We start from the raw sequence: 20,949 nt of genomic DNA on the forward strand, positions 1-20,949 counted from the left end.
ATTTTTCTGTATTTCTATATACGATGTTCATATAATAGAGATAAATATCGAAATAAATAGATTTCTAATTGCTTCCGAAGACAACAAAAATAATTCAGAGACCCCAATTCACCAGCCTAATTAGTTCATTGGTCCAACTTCAGGGTTTTACCAAGTTGCAGACTGTCATTCTGGGAATATAAATGATAAATTATAATTAAGCAAATGCTGGCACACATCCGGCCATACTACATCAGTCCCTTTTTCTGTTCCTCCATAAATAATGCTGATATACTAGAGATAAAAATGAATATCAATAGGGTATTTATTACTTCCAAAGGTGGTGAAAAAACTTTTTAATGGTTTATTGATTCCAAATGGAAATGGATATAATAAATCTGTACATGGATATTCAACTCTTTTCAAAGCAAAATAGCCTCCGAGCATGACCTGTACAAATATGAAATAGCCATCACTTCTCCAAACTAGTACTGAATTGCACAAGGATTATAACAATATAAACTCTGTTCAAGGAACACTGAGCAGCATTGTTCATAAAATGCCATTTCTCACCTCAGCACAAGCACAAAACTGAATCATCTCTATGGTGTACGCTTGTGCTGAAGAAGCCACAAATGCACATAAAGATGCATCCTAAATAGATGTGCTAATACCTTTCCATTCATCCAATGAAGGTGGGTTGAACCTCAGAGTTGCTTTGAGATTGCATGAAGAGAAGGCTGGTACTTTGCCACTGAATTTAGGATCATTCAGCCTATTTGGAAAGGAGAAAAATTAAAGAGGTATAGGAATGAGTTTGTCTATTGTGTTTTGTTGTTTAGAACGATCAGGTGATATGTGTTCTCCAAAACATAAGTAGAAGAAGGCCTGGCATTTAAACTTGTATTCTTGTAACTCTATTTTTTCTTCATATGATTAGATAATAAGTAACTATACAAAGTCAAACAACCTCTGCATTCCAATAAGAAGACTCTATATCCCCCTCTCCAAGTCATGCAAGGAAAGGACATACATTGAGAAGAGTTTATATACTCTCAAAACCTTCCAAGATCACATAATCACAATTGAGACTCAGCAACTTTACAGTTACGAGTCAAACTAACCCATATTCCTGTACTGTGTTTTCTGACATGACAAAGTGATAAACAGAGGAAATGAAGATTTTTTGAATATTTCCACCATTGATACAACCCATATGCAGTTCTAGGCAGGTAGAAACCATGTTTCTACCCCAAAAGATCAACCATATGAAAAGGATGATGAAGATCATGCTTTCCTTTCTGATAATTTAAATCCTGAATACACTTTTGAGGTCACAGAAATACAGTTCAATAAACTAATCCTATTTTTACAGACACTGAAAGTAAGGGAGCTGTAGACTTTCATGGTAATACACTTGGCACCTCAACATTTCATTGTGAGTTTGAGTAGGAGTAATGTAACCCCCATGTTGCACTTTGATGTTGATCATAATCGTGTAAGAAATAAAGGGAAGTAATCATGGTTTCCTAGAGTTTGAGATCAATATACTTTTTCAAAGCCAACAAAGCAATAATGTGACCATTATGATTATATGAGTGAAGAAACAATTAATTTTATAGTTCAATCCTAAAAGATCCTATATCATGGAATCCGACAGTCCTGCTATTTTTTATGCCTACGATCTAAATTTATTCCTCAAGCCAGATGGGATAGGGAAGTCTCATCCTTTTACTGTCAATACTCATCTGGAAGACAAAGTTATTGACATATGTGATGGATATTCCTTGGTAGACAAACAAAGGATATGTTATAAACACACAATTATTTAAGCTTTAAGTCATACAAATCCATTTCCACCTATAGATAGCTCTATTGTTGACAATAACAAAGTTGGACAACCCCAGAAGATTAATTAAACATGTAATGAAACCCTCGATGGCATATACAACTACAGTGCTGAGAATGAAAACGACGTCAAGAAAATCATTGATGAAGAATACAGGCTTGACCAAATAAAAAATTTCTCTCTGGACCATATCAAATGCAAATATGTTCTCTTCTCCATGAACATGTGGACAATCATTCATGCACTAGATTTTTAAAGGAAATGTAGACAACAAACCTCTAACAAATCCACATGAAGTAAATGCTAAGGGACAATTTTGGGGCCTGGAAAAGGTGCACTCACAGGGATTAAATCACAGTGAAGAGAGGCTCCTTCGCTGTCCCAAAAGAAGGTTCTTCATCACAGCAAGGAGGCTTCCATACGCTATCAAAGGAAGCTCCAAAAGAGCCCTAGTTGCAATCTTCTATTCACAGCTAAGATGCAATCAAAGGGAGCCTAAATGAACCCCTAATCCACAATAAGAAAGAGACTCAACACACAGTCCTAAAGGATGTGTTTTAGGTGTTGTTCAAGTAAGGAGACCTAGCACGTCTTAGCCGCAGTTTTGAAGCCCAGCTGCGTTGAAGGGAGAAGTCTCTACAGTTGTCTTATGAGGAGGACCTATACGCTGTCAAAAGAGGTTCTAACCAGTAGTTAAGGAGGGCTCTACTACGCTGGCTAGAGGAACTATATACCACTATAAAGGAAGGCTTCACAGTTATGATGAGGTCCTAAGCCACATCAATGAGAGACCCCAATCTGCTGATGGGAAGAAGCCCTAACAGCATATCGAGACTTGAAGGATCAACATAGTATTTCAGTGGCAACATGATGATGACAGCATTGTGATTGAAACTATTCCTGAGGACTTTTTATAAGGTTGGTAACCTATAGTCATATTATATTAATAAAATCTTTCCTAGACCAAAGTTCAAATCAGTACACTCATATTGAGTCAAGTCCTTGTACGACTTATACTACTGCATTGATATTATTTGTTGACTGAATATCAGAGGCCAGACTTGCTGCTGGGCTAGACCACAGGCCATAGCTAGTAGCAAAGGTATTGACTTGAAAGCGTGACAATGGTGGAGCTACACCTCGAAGTCATGGATTGGTAACTGTGTGAAGGAAGAGGATTGAATGTTGACGCCATATCTCATAAAGCAGTTACAGATAGTGCAGCAAGCAGTTATTAGTGTTTTTGGGAGTTGTATTGGGTCAAGGTTTGACCATGTTCAACTCAGTTTGATGAGCATCCTATTGGTTCCATATGGATGAACTTACATTGATGCCAGAGTGTCAGCAAGGAAATTTGCAAATATCTTAAAACAAAGAAACAAGCAATCAAATTCCGTTAAAATACACTTAACTTTACATATGCCCAAAAGTAGAGGAAATAACTAAGCTGGAATCCTATCTAAGAAAATGCCCCGTATTATCATCATATGCTTAGTAAAGCTTACAAGGAAATGGGTTGGATATGTGTTTAAAGTCTGTAGAATCAAAAAGATAGAATCTAAAGGTAGCCCCAGCAATCTGAACAGGAAACAGGATATGATAATAATTTATTCAAAGAGCTATTTTTTAATAAAACAAATAGAAAGCCTAAACAAATACCTGTTTTAGGCAAAAACTATGGAAGATCGGCCTCACAGAAAAAAAATGGTAGTAAATGCAGAGCTTATAAAACTGTCTTGGCGGTCCGGAAGGGTTGTTGACAGATACGCCTCACCTGTTAATGCTACAGGATACTCCCTAACCATATTGGAGATAATGTGTGCATCCGCTCCTCAAAGCACACGGATCACAGATTATCAAAGCACACGGATCACTGATTATCTGTCTGTTCAAAAGTTTCCCAAATCGTTGAATCACGGATTATCATGTGTTTCATGTGAATTTGGGCAAGCTTAGAAGTCGGGTTGCAAACTGCTAGAAGTGTCCTTATTTTTCTACAAGAAACAGTCTAATGTGAAGGTGAATATGCTAAATGTGATATTGGATGGCAATGATGCTAATGAGAAGTTGGAAAATTGAAAAGTGCACATATCCAATGCATTAAAACAACTTGTGGTAGGGTTAATCTACCAAAATGCAAGGTTGTAGTGTTTCTTGTAGTTGTAAAATAGAGTATAGTGTTGTGAGAAACCTGCTGATGGTTTGCTTGGCTAGAACCAGGTCTCGATAGGGCTGACCCCCTCCACCCTCCAATTACATCACGATACTTAATTTATTCGATCTCACATCCATTTTTGAGACCTTATAAAAGCTTCTACACTCCCAAGAGCTATATGTCTAAGTGTCATCCAAACCAGGCTTGGATATACTGTCATGTCAAGATGAATTGGCTTGCCACTATATTTTCTATTAATTTTTGTTACAGTAGCTCTGCATTCAAATACTTGCCAGTGAAAGTAATGTGGGTTGACTGCAATTTTAACTCAGACTAGGAAAATGGCTGTGAAGCTGCATTTATTTTCCATATTCGAGTACATGGAGGCAAGGCTTGAACCTACCCTCCTCCTTCAGGGCTCCTGATATTTCTCAACAAAATATGGCAGTGAAAGTTTGCTACCTGTGAACAATGAATGAAACCAATATCTAGTGGTAACAACAACCTCCAAACACGTTAGAAGGCAGTGAAGTTACGGGGCTAACCTGGTCATGACAAGGGTCTCTAAGATGTGTTTGGTATGGTGAGACTCCCACAACACGTGGAGATATTTCCTTAACAAAGGCTGATCATGATGCTAGCTTGGTTCAAGGTTCATATACTTACTCTGTTTGTTCTGCTGCTAGTTATGCATATATATGCTCTTAGGTATACTACTAGATATACTACTGGAACTAGAACAGCTAGTGCTGCTTCAAAAAAAATTAGTGAATTAGAAATAACATAGTAGTGATCTTGAGTGGACCCTCAGGGGGACTCTACACCAACTAGGATCTGTCCAAGTTAGATATCAAGCACACTTTCACAACCCAACATTGGATACTCTACACCAGCTAGGATCCATCCAAGCTAGATATCAAGCACACTTTCACAGCCCAACACTAGATATTCACTAAGTTTGGAAGGAAATAAACTTTAAATAGATTGCAGAACTATTTGATTGAGAAATCTTCGGAACAACATGCATATTTAATTACACTACAACACATTCCTTGCTGAAAAATGATTCTTTAAATAGAATGCAGATCTATCTTATTCCCCACTATTTTCACCATCTTCCCATACACTATCAACAACTAGCAAAACAACAAGGAGATCAATACTTTTCATTTCTAGAGAAATACCACCTACCACATTATCAATAGTTTCAAAAGGGAATCAGTTTCTTTATACCACAGATGGAAAAGTTCCTTTTAGGGGTACTCCTTTGGGGATCCTATTATTAGACTTTGTGGGTGGTCCATTTATTGGAAACACCAAATGAACTCTATCAAACTTGCAATCTGTGCCTCCTCCTTGTAGAGTTATATAAAGTGTTGTAGAACCTTTCTCATAATTCAACCAAGCTAGTTGTCTGCCACTGCATTTTTACCTCAAGATATCACTTCTTTGTAAATGGCTCTAAGGTTTGCATAAAATTATGAACCCATAGTTAAATAGGAACCTCCTATATCTCCTAATGACTTCACAGTAATACATGTATCCCATTGGATTGGAAGTACCACCGAATTGTAGGGGCTGGTTGACAGAACTGGATTCCAAAATGTCATTACCTAGTGGAGCCCCAATTTATGGTAGGCCTTTATCATTAAGTACCTCTATCATATCATGCCATGAGTGAAACTTGATTTGATGTGCTTACCAACCATTACATGGGGGTCTTTTCCAAATTCATATACATTGTTGCAACCCTTTGCTCAGGCACAATCTACTCCACCACTTGTTCCAAAGATTCTTTCATGGTGTCAGTTGTGCCATTAAACTCAATATCTTCTTAAGCTCTGCACTAATCCACCTAACTATTTTCAACATCATGCAATGCCAAAAAAAAAATTATAGTCTATTCAAGAGTGATTAAAATCTATATTTATCTTTTTCCATAGATCAGACACTGACACACAAGACATAGTTCCGAGTCATCATTGTGCTCATACAAAATAAAAATTCAACCTTTCTTAGACAAAGGCACAAAAAGAGTTGACAATCGTAGGCATAGTAGAAAACATATTCAAATTTAGGATCACTTTTGACAAATGAGGTCCATTTGCAGAGTTTAGTTACTATCCATAAAGGAGTACACTGGTGATAAAGCTCGGTATAAGGTCATATTGAGTCATTAGCAAAAGCCTTATGGCTATCTCTATGGAAGGAAGTACTTTTGACTGCATCCTTACCAGCACTGGAAACTTCTGCATCATATGTAGGTCCATATTTTATAAGTGCCTTTGTACTTTTTCTAGATGGAAAGAAACAATTTGAAAGTCAAGGTTATGTGCTAGTTTGTGCATTTTTTGTGGAAAAGGTATTAGGATCCTTGTCACAGCGACACGGGCATTACAAACAACACTAGTTAGTTTCACGGGCTAAAGCAACATTAACAACTATTATATACAAGAAGGGATTGTTGCTCTCCAGTCAGTCAAGACAAAAGCATACACACGGACATATTATCAACTACAAGAGTACAAATGTTGAAAATTTTGGAGTTTTTTGTTGGCATATGCATGGTATTTGGATTTTACCTCTTCAAGTTGTTATGACCTTCATTATTCTACATCAGAACCTAGGCTTGACAACATTTTCAGGGTTGGCGGCCTCATTGGCAGTTATGTTGCCAAATTTCCCAGTTACAATATTGCAACAAAAATTTCAAAACAGAATCATGGAATAAAAAGACAAAAGTACGAAGGCCACATCAGAGACATTAAAAATTAGGAGGATCTTAAAATTGCAGGCTTGGGAGACAAGATTTCTTTGGAATCTAGAAATTTTGAGGTAGGCATAATGTAGTTGGCTATAAAAATACGTTTACACATCAACTATCACAACATTTCTTTTCTTTGTTACACCCACATTTGTCTCTGTTTCAACTTTTGGTACATGTATGCTTATAGGAGTGCCTTTGATAGCAGGGATAATTCTTTCTGCACTTCAAACCTTTGAGAATTTTTGAGTTGACTGATATGTATACGAGATATAATTAGATATGTATACTTCAGAAAACTACAAAAATAAATATACTTCCAAAAGCTATAGAAGGAATTCTCCCTGCTGAATTGACTGATATGTATACTAGATCTACTCTCCACAATGTTGGTGCCTATGAGTGGCTTGGTATTTGGATGGATTTTCTACAAATCTACAAGTCAGGAGCATTCATGTTCTGAATGTTAATAAACTTAATAGCATGGAAGGGGCTAGTGAACCAGGCAGAGAGTAAACCCCGCAAGTCGAATGTTAAATTTTTGGTATGTTCTATGCTTAAGAGCAATTTACTTCAATTTTCTTGTTAGCCCAATATCAATATCCAGTTTAGCAATCACATCAGCATGATAGTAAAATGCAGATAGAACATAAACACAAACATTAGAATACAAGCCAAGATAAGAGGACACAAGATGTGGCACCAGCCAGGGACAAACCCCAATGTGGGGAAACCCTTGATCAATTTTTCTTATATTCTTCAATAGTTCAGCACAGAGAGAGATAGTACTAATATACAAATCTGATATTTTATGACAACAGCAGTAAAGCCTTGACCAGAGAAGTCAATGTTGGTCAAACAGGACAGAATCTTCCTCTGAAGATCATTCATATGGCACCAACAGGATTCTCATTAAATTGAGCCAAACATGGTCAAACCTTGACCCAATACATCTCCCAGAACGTTGTTGTCTTCGTGATGCACTTGCTGTCACTTCTTCAAGAGTTAGGGAATCAACCTTCAGCCCTCATTCTCCACACAATCAATAATGCAGGCCTTCTTAGGCTACGGTGTATCAAGGTGAAACTCCACCACTGCCACGCTGTCCAAGTATGGTTTGATTACCCTTAATGCAACCCTTAGAACAAGATTTGTTGTTGTCTATGGCCTGCGGCCTAGCCCAACAGTAAGTTAGGCCTACGGTTTTCCATCAAACAACTTACAAACACCATCAATGCAGTATTATCTAGCCTATAAGAACTCGACTTGCTGTCAGCACATTCTAGCACCCAATCCGCATATGCATCTAGCCCTACGCTGATATGTTCTGAACCTATAGGGAAGATCTCTTCAACGTACTACCTCACCTTATTCCTGCAGCTCCCCTACCTTGCAAACAATCCTGAAAGCATGCCTAAGAACAACCTATATCACTGCGCGATAACCCAAAATTCTCATGCTTCTTTCAGGCTTCTTCTTGCTGCGACTAGGGTCTCTCCTTTTGTTACGGCTAGGGCTCCTTTTGTTGTGGCTTAGGGCTCCTCCTTTAGCTTCGTATTAGGGCTCCTTAGATCTGTGGCTAGGGCTTATCTTCAACTGCGACTAGATCTCCTTCATGATTGAGGTTAGGGCTCTCTTAGATGACTCTTTCCACTACGTTCTCCTTGATAGAAGACAAACCCAAACAAGTGGAGAGAGATCATGAGATGATGTGTGCCTCAGATGACTCGAGGTCTCCTCTATTTAAATGCAACGTTGAGGTTGAGCTGGGGGTAATTTGTTTGCTGGCTGACCTTGACAAATTGTCAATAATACAAATAAATTCATATCTCCATAAATACATGTCGAAATTGGATGATCTTTAGATCAATCATACACCTCTCGGAGAGACAAATCCAAGAAAAAATATCAGCTGCCATAAATGAGGTGACCCACATGGAGTTTGGCCCTAGTTTCCAATTTTAACACTCCCTCTCAACTAGGGAGAACTCCATTTGCTAATCCATCTCTCAGTCGGTACTATCTTTGCCATCAATGCACTCCTCTACACTGCTCTGCTCTTCTCTGCTCTGTTGAACTATGAAGAAGAAGTAGTGATCGAGAATGTATCATTCCATTCTCTACTAACCCGAAGTCGGTCCCATATAAAGAGAGTGTATCATACCACTCTTACTGACCCAAAGTCAGTCCCAAATAAAAGAGAGTGTCTCATACCACTATTATTGACCTGAAGTCAGTTCCAATTGATCACAGATCAATATAGGTCATCCTAGCATAGGGAGTATGGTAGTACACGATGCGTCCATCGATAGTACTGTGGTCCCTATCCTCATTTCCCTACTCCTTGGCTAGATGAGAGGTACTTCCCATCAGTCCTAGACTGCATGGGTAGGATGTCTCAGCAGGAGAAGGATGAACCACTCATCCTGCCTACATGTCGCCATGGGGTATCACAGGGGAAGGTTGAACCACTCACCCTGTACACAAAAAATCACTAGGCACTACAACAAAACCAGCGATTTGCGCCAGATTTAGCGCCAGATTTTAGTGCATTTTTTTTTGTAATTGTGATGAGCAACCTGGCGCTAAATCTGGCTCTATTGTACAATTTTTAAAGCGTCCTTTTTTGCACCTGATTTTGCATCCTTTTTCACGCTAGATTTTGCATCATTTTTTACACCAAACTATGCATCATTTTTTGCGTCAAATTTTGAACCAAGATTTGCATCTTATTTTATGACAGGTTTTGCTTCTAGTTTTGTGTCATTTTTTGCATCTATTTTTCATTCTCTTTTGCTTCCTATTTTGTGTCATTCTTTGCTTCCATTTTTGCACCATCATTTGCATCAAGTTTACACTGTATTTTGAATCCAATTTAACGTCTTTTTATGCATCCATTTTGTGTCAGTTTTTGCATCTAGTCTTACGCCAGGTTTTGTATCTAGTCTTACACTAGTTTTTGCTTCTATTTTTGCACCAGCTTTGGTGCCTATCTTTGCACCATGTGTTGAATTTGATTTAGCACCAAATTTTGCATCCATTTTTGTGCCCATTTTTGCATCTTTTTTTGGACCATTTTTTAAATCCACACTTACGTTTGATTTGTCTCCATTTTTCCCATCTCATTTTGCACCATATTTTGCGTCATTTGTTTCATCCAATTTTGCATCATTTTTAACACCATCTCTTGCATCTAATGTTACATCATTTTGAGCATCCAAATTTGCATTTATATTTGCATCTTATGTTGAGTCATGTGTTGTGTCCACCTTTGCATCTTATTTTGTGTCTAATGGTACATTCAATTTAGAGCCATTTTTTACGTCTACTTTTGTATTTGTTTTTGCACCAAGTTTTGCATCCAATTTTAAGCTATTTTATGCCCCTTTTTGCACCATTTTTTGTGTCTACTTGTGTCCAATGTTGCACCATTATTTACACCAACTTTTTCATCCAATTTTGCATTTTTTTGGTGTCTAGTTTTACATCGTTTTCACCATCCAAATTTGCATATTTTTTTGCCTCATTTTGTGTCCACATTTGCATATAATTTTGTGTCTGAGTTCGAGCCTCAATTTGCATGTGATTAGGAATCATTTTTTACATCCAATATGGCATCCTTGGTTTCACCTTTTTTCAGCCCCATTTTGCATCTTGTTTTATGTCTTTCTTACATCTTTTTTTTTTCCTTTTTTGCACCCAAGTTTGCATCCCAAATTTACACCATTATTTGCATCATCATTTGGCATATTAATTTGTAACGTTTTTTGCTTCTTTTTAACGCTCAACTTTGCATCTTATTTTACATCTAGTTGTTGTCTTTTTTTGCATCTAATTTGGTGCCCATTTATGTGTCCTTGTTATTGCCCAATTTGATATCCTTTTGTATGCCATGTTTTGTTCCCTTCTTTGTGTCAACTATTGCACAATTTTTCACTTCTAATTTAAAACACTTTGTATGTCAATTGTTTGCATTTTGTATTAATTCCTAGTTTAACATCCAATTTTACTTTCAATTTTGCATCCATGGTTACATCCGCATTTGACTTCTTATATAGAGTATATTTTTCTTTACATATATGACCCCCTTTATAGATTCATAGTGAAATATATGATAGTTTCTAAATATCATTAAAGCAGATATCACAATTCAAAATCATTTGTAAAGAAATTTAAGAGAAATTGACAACATCCATCCAAAAAAATAACAATGTGTCATTAACAATTTTCAAAACATGTATAAAATAGCAACATAATACTAATAAAATCAGTATTATTTTTAATCAAAACAAGTAAAATTCAAATATGATTAACAAATCAAAATATTTCATGAATATCGTTATTCTACGATAAATTAACAACATACATAAATCAAACTCATCGTATGATTACAAAATCAAAATGTCTCATTGATATAGGGTAAATTCACAACACCCATCTAAACATAACAATGTCATTCTACACAATAATTTCTTCATAAAAAGCAATGCATGTGCATGCCTAGCTACCACCACCAAGATCATCCTCATGATCATCTTGAACATCCTCATTACTCTGATCCACATCATCACCAACACCGCAACTATCATCATCATCTCCTCCTTCACCACCATCATCCTCATCCTCATCCTCATCATCTCCTGATATATGTTGAACATAATTTGGATCATTCTTGGCAATCATTACCTATAGCATTCTGACAAAAAAAACCAATATTACATGTTAGTATTAATTACATAACACAACGCATGTTTTTGTTATACAATGTTAACCATAAAATGAGGTAAGATATACTAGCATTTGCACCAGATGTTGCAAAGGAAACGCCGTAAGGCATAAATTGAAAAATACAAATACAACAAAAGAATACTTTGATAAAGAATAAAAATATATTGAATGGTCAAATCAATGCCCCATTAACTGGAAGCATTTAGTAGACATATCTAATGCAGAGACAAGCAAAAATATATAATTCTTCAAATTCTAGATGGATGCAATCACTTAGTAATGCCATGTTGAGAACCTTCCTCTACTTGTAATATCCTCTATCAGGGGCAACCTTCACGCCTCTACCTTATATCAACACTGACGAAGTTAGCAATCCCATTGGCCCATCCTATTTATTTGTCAAGTTTGAAGCATAAGGCAAGTGACTGGACACTGGTATTATACAATAAGCTGAAACCTAAACTGAAATTCCCCCATGGGCATGACGGACAAGAGATGGGGCTTTTCTTAAATAGAAGAGATAGGGCAATCTTTACATCCCTACCTCATCAACACTGATGAAGTTAGCAATCCCATTGGCCTATCCTATTTACCTGTCAAGTTTGAAACATACGGCAAGAGACTGGACACTGGCCAATCCTATCAGATATCCCTCTATCAAAGCAACATTCTAATGGCCCCTGCTACAATTATACAATATCTAGAGAGAATCATTAGAAACATCCTTTGGAGAGATAAAAATGAAAACAAGTGGCCTCTACTCCATTGGAAATGGGTGGCATTTCTTAAATAAGGTACGAGGGACAGAATGCAAGATCTTTTTAGCAAGGTCCCCTATATGAAAATCTATTGATACTATTGATGGAAACACACTTTGGAATAAATCAATTAGAAGTATCTGGTGTGAGGCAAAAAATAGAAGAGATAATCAAGAAAATATGTATTCCTAAAGAAAAATAGAAGAGATAATCAAGAAAATATGTATGCCTAAAGGTTGTATAATCTACAACGATGTGCTTCAAAGTAAAATTTTATCTAAGGTAGACACAGAAGTTTCAATTCATACAAAATTAACTATCAAATTGTTTTGTTTAGACTCTTAAAGCTAACTTTAAGTTTTAACAGCAGAAGATCAGACAGACCAGTAGTTTAGGAACTCTGCACTCCTCACCATTTTTGTATACTTATGGAGAAATTATAGATTTGTCAGATGGATGAAGATGTTTATGAAAGCATCATTTTGAAAACATGCAAATTCTCCTCTGCGTAAACAAATAAAAGCTGAAAAAAGAGAAGAAACCAAAAAAGGGGTAGAAGTATAGGTCAACCCAATGTGAAATTTCAATATAACCTTCTCTAACCTTGTCTAATTTCTAAACAACACATTTAACTAGTCATTGATGTCATGTTTCCTCTTTGATGCTTTACATCAAATTAACTTCATCTAACCCCAGCAAGGTAGATGTGCCCACCACACCACTTCATGAGAATGTGTACACAGTTGTACGTCCCTTCATTATCTCAGATGATGCTTTTACTCTCCACCAAACTCCTCGCATGAGAAAAGCAATCTTTGCAAGGTCTCAGTTCAGATTTGGGAAGCTTTGCAAAGGCACATTGTGTTGTTTCATGATGGTAAATTTTATTCATGAATGGCAATTTCTATCTGATTATGCTGAATCCAGGGCATCCTCTGTTATTCCTTGCTGCTTTATGGTTTTTCTGGTTTTGTTTATGGTGGTGTGAGGCTTTGTCGAGGTGTGGTGTGAGAGAGGGACTAGACCATCTCGGGCTACCCTCCTCTTGGGATCAGCTCCTACTCAGGTCTCTTTATTTTCTTCCTCTCGTCAAGTCCTTACTCCTCAGTTGGCTGGGGCACGCACTTCTGAGGTGGATTCTATCTGCAGCGGGGCCTCCTCAGGGCATACATAACCCCGAAAGCTCATCAATTGCCGTGTGAGTTGGAACTAGCATTTGAGGGTGGGAAAATGGCAATGGAAATTTGAGAGGTATCACTGCTTCATTGCTGAAAGGTCATCTATCAAGAGTAGATGTACCAGTCCCATTACAACTAGACAGCTGCAGGGAAGGGTACTCCTTTCCAAAAATGACACTGAAAACAAAATTCTGATGATGATGAATATGATGCAGTTGGAATTTAAAGCCATGGACAAGCATTTGACAAGGATAAAAGCAGTCTTACTGCATGGCAAAGGCCCAACTCATCTAGACAGTCCAGGTGATCAAGCACCCATAGATGTGGAGGTTTCCACCTTCTAGTCTCCTCATGAAAATTTATGTTTTCTATCTTTACTATTATAGTAGGATTATGTGTTATATTTTATGGCTGTTAAGCCAAGGCACTGTAGGCTTTTTTAGAACTCAGTATATTTTTTTAAAATGTATATTTTTGGACAACAGACCTCCTGTATTGCCAATGGTCCGGTTTCCCTAGTGGCAGACCAGAGGCATACAGAAGGTTGGATCATATGTGATCATCAACAGTTAATAAAAGGCCTTTAAATTACCTCCCCACCGCCTCCCAAAAATAAAAAATAAAAATCATCTATAAAGTTTAGAAACTCAATTATTGAGAAGATTTTTCGGCATAAATCACATCATAAATCATTTGTCGACGCGTTCCAAACCAACAAGTGTGGTTCATCGTCAGGACAAGTTGAAGATCCAGACCATGGCAGATTATTTTCCAACTAGCAAAATTAAATCACAACTAGGTTATTATCCAGCTAAGATTAATCAGAAATCAATTTTTTAAAAGTATGTTCTTATCAAGCCCAAATTTAATCAAACTTCAATTATACCCTAAAGATGAGCTCTGCAGTGTGGTCAAAAAATTGAGGAATAATCTACTCCAACACAGCTCTCCTCTTGAATAAAATAATGTCCAGCTACCTGAGCTTTAAAGTCATTCTAACCTTTTGTATGGAAGATTTATAGAATTCATTTCCATTTTAGTTATAGAAAATCCCAATAAAGATAGTGATTGATTTCATGTTTGTACATATGTAATGAACACTTAGCACAATATTATAGCTCAGTTTGCCCAACTTAGCACAATAGTATAGCTCAGTTTGCCCAACCCTTTCTACAGAAGGCATAATACCCAGGGAGGTTACAGGATCTATTCCCAAGTAGTTCTGTCCAGTTACCAGCTGGTATTTCAACTAGAAGTCAATTCCATTCCTCACCCAGAAAAAAAAATACAGGGAAAGGAGGGAGAAAGGGGGATTCCATCACTCTGACAATGTACCAACTTCCTCACTTGGAACAGTTAATATGTGGGCAAGTTAAGGGAACATCTTTCTCTGGGAAAATTAATATAAACAATTACTGATGCAGTTACCTCCTTATAATGGCATAAATAAAAATTTTGTTGAATTAATGTTTGTAAGGAATTATCTTTGTAAGGTTCCAATTTTGATGTACGGGCAGAATAAATTATAAACCTATCCATCAACCAAATGTGTCTTGCAAAAAGAAAGAGATAAAGAGAAACTATTCACAAAACTTACCTTTAGCATTTGATGGCATCCACTATCACTGGTGCTGAAAAGTTGCAACATCGGTGTTTCTTTTTGCGAAGGAGAGTGAGTAACACTGCAAAGGACACGTTCAGAAAAAGATGTTATTGCCATTACATATCTCAGTTCTAATGATACAATGAAATACGCATGGAAATTCAACTGTGAATAACCACAGTCCACCCTTTTGAATCCCATTTGATATACTTGTCAGAAAATACATTAACAAACAAAATTATACATGTACTATGAACTCCAGTATAAACTGACATAAATCTCAGCCAAATACCAAACCTGTTGAAAATTAAAGTGATCATGAATATACAACGAAAATGCACGAATGTAAATTGGATTTCAAGTATTGTTTCTATCTGGATAAAAGAAACAAATTAGAAATAATAACCACCAACTGCTACCGTTATCAAAGAAGTGAACTTGTTAGAAGATCAAGCTAAAACAGTGAAATATTGAAATCCAGGAACATTTTCAATAAGACATTAAAAAACAATCATCAAACTTGGCAGGAAACGCAAGGTTTCAGGCAAGACCACTGCCCACCCAACCATGATCCACCTAAGTAACATTGAGTTGCACTCGCTTCTTATGTGACTTGAGAATGGATTACGAATGCCGACTATTGGCATATCAACATTATCCAGACAGTTATAGGGAAAGATTTGAGAAACTTAGGACTTCAATTTTCTTTGAAAGCAACAGACTTACTACACACATTCAGGACATTTTTTGGTCAGAAAATCATTATGATTTACCAGCATGGATCCATCTTAAGCACAGATTCACATAAGTTGATATTCACATAAGTTATTGATATAGATCTTCAAGTCTTACTACACACATTCAGGACATTTTTTGGTCAGAAAAGCATTATGATTTACCAGCATGGATCCATCTTAAGCACGGATTCACATAAGTTGATATTCACACAAGTTATTAATGTAGATCTTCAAGTAATTTATTTATATAAAGTGTTAACTTATTTTTTGAAAAGTATAAGGTTTAAACATCTTACTCGCATAATTTTTTTTACTTCTAATTACTTTACATGAAATTATATTATAGGTCAAATGGATAACTAATTAAACATGTATAGCATATTCTTTTTTTCTTTTTTATTATAGCCAACATTACTTTTCTATTTAGAGAATATTTTATTTTTATTTTAAGAGGGACACATGTCAACTCTAGAGTCCAAGTTGAGCACGGACATACTTACACATCACGTTCACACTGGGCTGTAAAATGAGCCTCCTAGCCCAATTATACTATAAAGACAGCAAACATGATCACTCCCAATTTGTGTTGAGAACCCTTGACAGTGCATAAGAATATACCAAAAAACATTTTCTTCAAAATTGCATAGTCAAACCAGGTTTGGGTTGGGATCACAAGTTTGTCCATATCCATTCAATATCTATGCCCATTATACAAAGTTAGCGAAGTACCTATCAGATGTAAAATGCAAAACTCAATCCTTCTTTGCAGAACTCGTCCAAAACATGAAGCATATAAATTGCTCGCTGAATTATCAAATAGAAGTAACTTCAGTGCAATGACATCAGGCTGAATTTACCCATTGTTTCTCGAGCAATAGACATGATAATTTATGGAAATGACCCTCCACAAAAGACTGTAAATAGATGGTGTGCTTAGCTATTTGATTGGAAATCTTGTCTACAACTATTTAAACTACAATGAATTTGTCAACATAAAATAATAAGTTGGATAGGTATTTTTCAGACACAAAGCATTTGAGATCCAAAAAATAGACGCTAATCTAAATGTCTCTAATTTAAACCACAGACAATTATTTGTTTGTTGAATTAACAACCAAATTAAGTTTCAATAACACGACGTAATTTTCACATACAAAGCATTTGAGTGCAAAATAAGAAAGATAGTTTAAACGCCTATAAAATAAACCAAGGACATTTTTTGTCTGTTAAACTAATAAACAATTATATCAAATTCAAGCCTACATTTACATGCATGAAGACTGCTCATAACTTAATCTATCAGGAATGGATAATTTGTTGTTAATGTTGAATTTTTCTGTTAATATAGCACTGACAGCAAGGCAAATTCAATATTTAAAAGGCATCAATCTACATTCGGATCTGGACAACACTTTTTCTCCTTTCCTGCTATGTGATTATTCCCATGCAAGAGGAAGTTCCAACTAATTGATTTTCACACTTCCAAAAGTAAATTCCTCATGTCTGAATTTTCTAGATACAAAACCTAGGTATAATAATCCTAATTGTTGATCCTACCTTGAAATAAGTACCTTTAATCCACCATTGGATCTTGCTTTAAATAAACATGGGGTCTTGCTTGAAGTGTCAAAGTTTATTCATCTATTCCTTGCTATTATCAATAAGACATAATAGAATAAAGGAAAGAGCAATGCACCTTGTGAGTCATCTGAAGAACTGCCTTGGTATTGATGTGCATGAACTTGTGGGCAAATACAAGAAACTGAACAACAAGAGAGCTATAAAAAGGATAATTAGCCAGAACATAGTTTTGCCAATGATCATTATATCCATAACAACTTTCTTTCGTGCTTCTTTTTACTAATGATCCCACAGAATCAATACCAGGCTTTTGCTTTTGAAGCAAGCTAACTGAAAGTGGAGACAATCGTTGATCCCTATCCCTAAGCATCGTATTCTCTGCCTCCAAATAATGATCCTCTTCGAGAGCGGGCATCATTTCGCCTTCTTCACCAATATTCCAAGGCTGTAAATAATCCAACCATAGATCAATAATGTGTGTAGCCTTCTTCAGACAAGCACCTACTGGCCAATAACTGAAAGCTCGTAATATAAACCTGTACAAAGGCCTCTGTAACAGAAGGGACCATGTAGCAGGCACAACCAAACTACTCCGTGGCAAGGAAAATGGCCTCAATCTCAAGGTATCCATTTGTGATGCAGCTCTCCATCCAGAATTCAACTCTTCTTGAGGACAACACAAAGTACTGCTTACATAATTGACCAGTATTTTCACAGCCTCTGTGATTTCTACACTGGGGAGACCATACCTATGATATCGATTATTAACAGGTAACAAAATACCAAAAGACTGGCAAACCCGTGAAGGTAAGGGCGAAAAATCGTCATTCACTAACCAAAACTGTACAAAGGTATGAACAACAAACTTGGCGCGAGAAAATATCGATGGATTCTCCTCCAAAAAATGATGTACAAACACACTGGGAGCACAAAAATCAGATATAGGAACAAATTTGTGTAGATACAAATTCAGAAGATGCAAATAAGGGCTAGAATTGAACTTCACGGGCCTTCCATTGTCATGGCTACCTGCAAACTATGCAGAGAAGACGCCCATTTCTCGAAACGAGACCGGGAAGCCTTCTTAAACCCCAATTTCATTTCATCCGAATCCGAACGATGCATAATATCATTATCTTTGCATACATCGTAATAAGCAAACCAAAACATAAAATACTCAAATGCATTCAACTGCACCTGAAATCCTCCTCCATGGCCGTCCTCCTTCAATCGGTCTTTAAATAAAGCAGGGTAGACTTCAGATAAGATATACAAACCCCTCTCCGACTGAAGCATGTGACGAATCCACGCCGGAAGGCGCTCGGATGGAAACACAGCGAACCACATTTTCCTCGTCTGCGGCAAAGATTGACAAAAACAAAGCTCCAGACGGCGAGAGAAGATTTACGACCGCATTCGCGGAATGCTCAGAGGTCTGCGCGATCCATCCGCCAATGCCGGACGGATGTAAGACCTCCTCGAAGCCGAAGATATTGTGGAGCAGAACGGGGAAGCATGTTATGTAAAAATGCCTGGTCTGATCCCAGCTGTGCCTATCGATGAAGGATTCCACGACCTGGCATGAATTCAAAATATCAGACGATGATGAGGAAGCATTCAATAACAGCGAACTTAATTCTTGGGCTTCGAAAGAGAAATCTGTCGAAGGTGAAGAAGACACAGCCATTGCACCTCAATTTTACAGTCTCTCTACTGATCCGGTCGGAGGCTTAAATCCCGAGATAAACCCCTTGAATCTTCCTGAACCCTCATGCAGAACCACTAAACCCTACACTACATCGGATCGCAGCACTCACTGATCTAGTATTATAGGCATTCGAAGGTGGGGATACTCTTCTCTTTATTTCAAAATATTTGCACCGCCTTAAGTAGCTTTTCAACTTTTGCCATTTCCCTTGAAAGACGTTAGTGTGGGGTGGGGAAATTATGTTGTTTTTGAGGAGTTTTTTGGTTTGTGGGGACAGGGCCACTCTTTATGTGACCATCCGGGCAAGCGAGGTGGTAATCTTAAGTTCTTGCAGGGATATCTTATCTCTTATGGATTAATATGATTATTGATACTTTCTTATGAATTACTTACATTAGTGATAAGGATAGGGGATTCAAAATTTAAATATAATAATAAATTATATAAAAATAAATAAAAATTTGATGGGGTGTTGAGATGTGTGTTAGGTTACTGAGCGGATTTGTTATTCCGTTGTCACCCCAAACATTAAAGAGAGGGATAGTGTCGCCCACATTTAATGATAATGCATTGTTTTAATTTGGAAATCTTTGAAACTTCCTCAATTTCCTACAATTGTTGGGGTCAAATTGATGATATTTGGTGTCAATGTCGTGTTGTCGGGTTATCTATGGGATATTTCCTCTGCGGCTTCTATAGTAGTTCCTTAAGCAATGTGGAAGGTCCAAGTTGTTCTTCCATGTTGGTTTGGCCTTCCATCCTTCACTCCATTTCATGAGCTAGACTATCTACATTTTCCAAGTATTGGCAAGGTTGCATGTGGCCCGCATACCCACTGGTGGGAGTACCTGCACTTAAACTCTTCTAGGTTTATGGGAGCTCAACTCCAACAAGTATACTAGTATTGTCTTTGCTCTTAATTTTTTCCACTGGGTCAGCTACATTTATATTACTTTGGTTTGCTTGGTTTAGGATTCTTTGGGGAAGGTTCAACGTGTTATCTAGGGGTGAGGTAGCCTTGTCCTCCTCCTGCCTACGACAATCTTCCTCACATTGTGTCTTGGTTTTACCATTCCTTTGCAACTCCTTTAGCCTTTGGTTTACCTTCCACCTTTATCCCTAAAATCCTTCATTTTGTACATTGTGCATTGGCCTCACTTTGGTTTTCAATCCCCTAAAATCCTTTTGTCTTTCGAGACTTCACCAATTAGGTTCACTCACCTCATTATCACCGTGCCTCAACAATGGATGTGGTCGAGACGTGGCTCTGATGGTTAAGGCCCTTTTGGCAAACCCTGTGCTCAGTTGCAAGCCCTAATTGTTGTTTACCTCTTCAATGCAACTACCCCCCCCGCCTTCCCACGAGAAGTCCAGGATGAAATTGTTAGAAAATCGATAATGGCAGCTTATTGTACTTATTTTCCTTTAACTTGATATTTGCTTGTGAATCTTATTTATCTTCTTTGTGTTCTTTAGTTAGATCTATTCATCAAACAATTTCAAGAACAATAATAACAACAATAGACACATATATTGGCTTTCTTCTTAAAATATGCTTCAAATGATATACAAAGACCCAAACCCTAGACCAATCCTTCTCCTAGTACCAAGTCATCCCTTCCTTAAATCCTTCCTTGATTCTACACCAAAATGTTAGACACTGCAACTTTGACCTGCCAGCTTCAATACTGCTACCCAACCTGCAACTTCGACCCTGCAATTTCGACCTTAAAGCTTCCAAGGAAACCCTAGAGCAGCCTCCTCTTGGGACCTTCCTAATAGCAAGACAACTCCTTATGAGTTCTAGATCAAGTATCCTTCCTTCTAGTTACAAGATGTTGCACTTCATCTTCCTACAACTCAGACCTGTAACTTCACTTCTTCCTGCAGCCCAGAAACTCTAGAATTT

At 37.2% G+C, this 20,949-nt stretch overlaps 1 protein-coding gene across 1 annotated transcript in view; it reads right to left on the reverse strand.

Annotated features, from left to right (window-relative positions):
• Positions 1 to 19,019, reverse strand: part of LOC149154185 (uncharacterized) — a 33,109-nt gene extending 14,090 nt beyond the window's left edge. The window contains exons 1-3 of the mRNA XM_089444071.1: positions 18,668 to 19,019; positions 18,339 to 18,567; positions 17,448 to 18,081 (exon numbers count right to left, since the gene is read on the reverse strand). Coding sequence (XP_089300197.1) covers positions 17,448 to 18,081; positions 18,339 to 18,567; positions 18,668 to 19,019 — 1,215 coding nt within the window. The remainder of the gene's footprint in view (positions 1 to 17,447; positions 18,082 to 18,338; positions 18,568 to 18,667) is intronic.
• Positions 19,020 to 20,949: the final 1,930 nt, after the last annotated feature.

The sequence above is a fragment of the Pinus tabuliformis genome, chromosome 9, assembly GCF_031772625.1.
Source record: "Pinus tabuliformis cultivar Carrire ecotype Pingquan chromosome 9, CPIR1, whole genome shotgun sequence".
NCBI lineage: Eukaryota > Viridiplantae > Streptophyta > Pinopsida > Pinales > Pinaceae > Pinus > Pinus tabuliformis.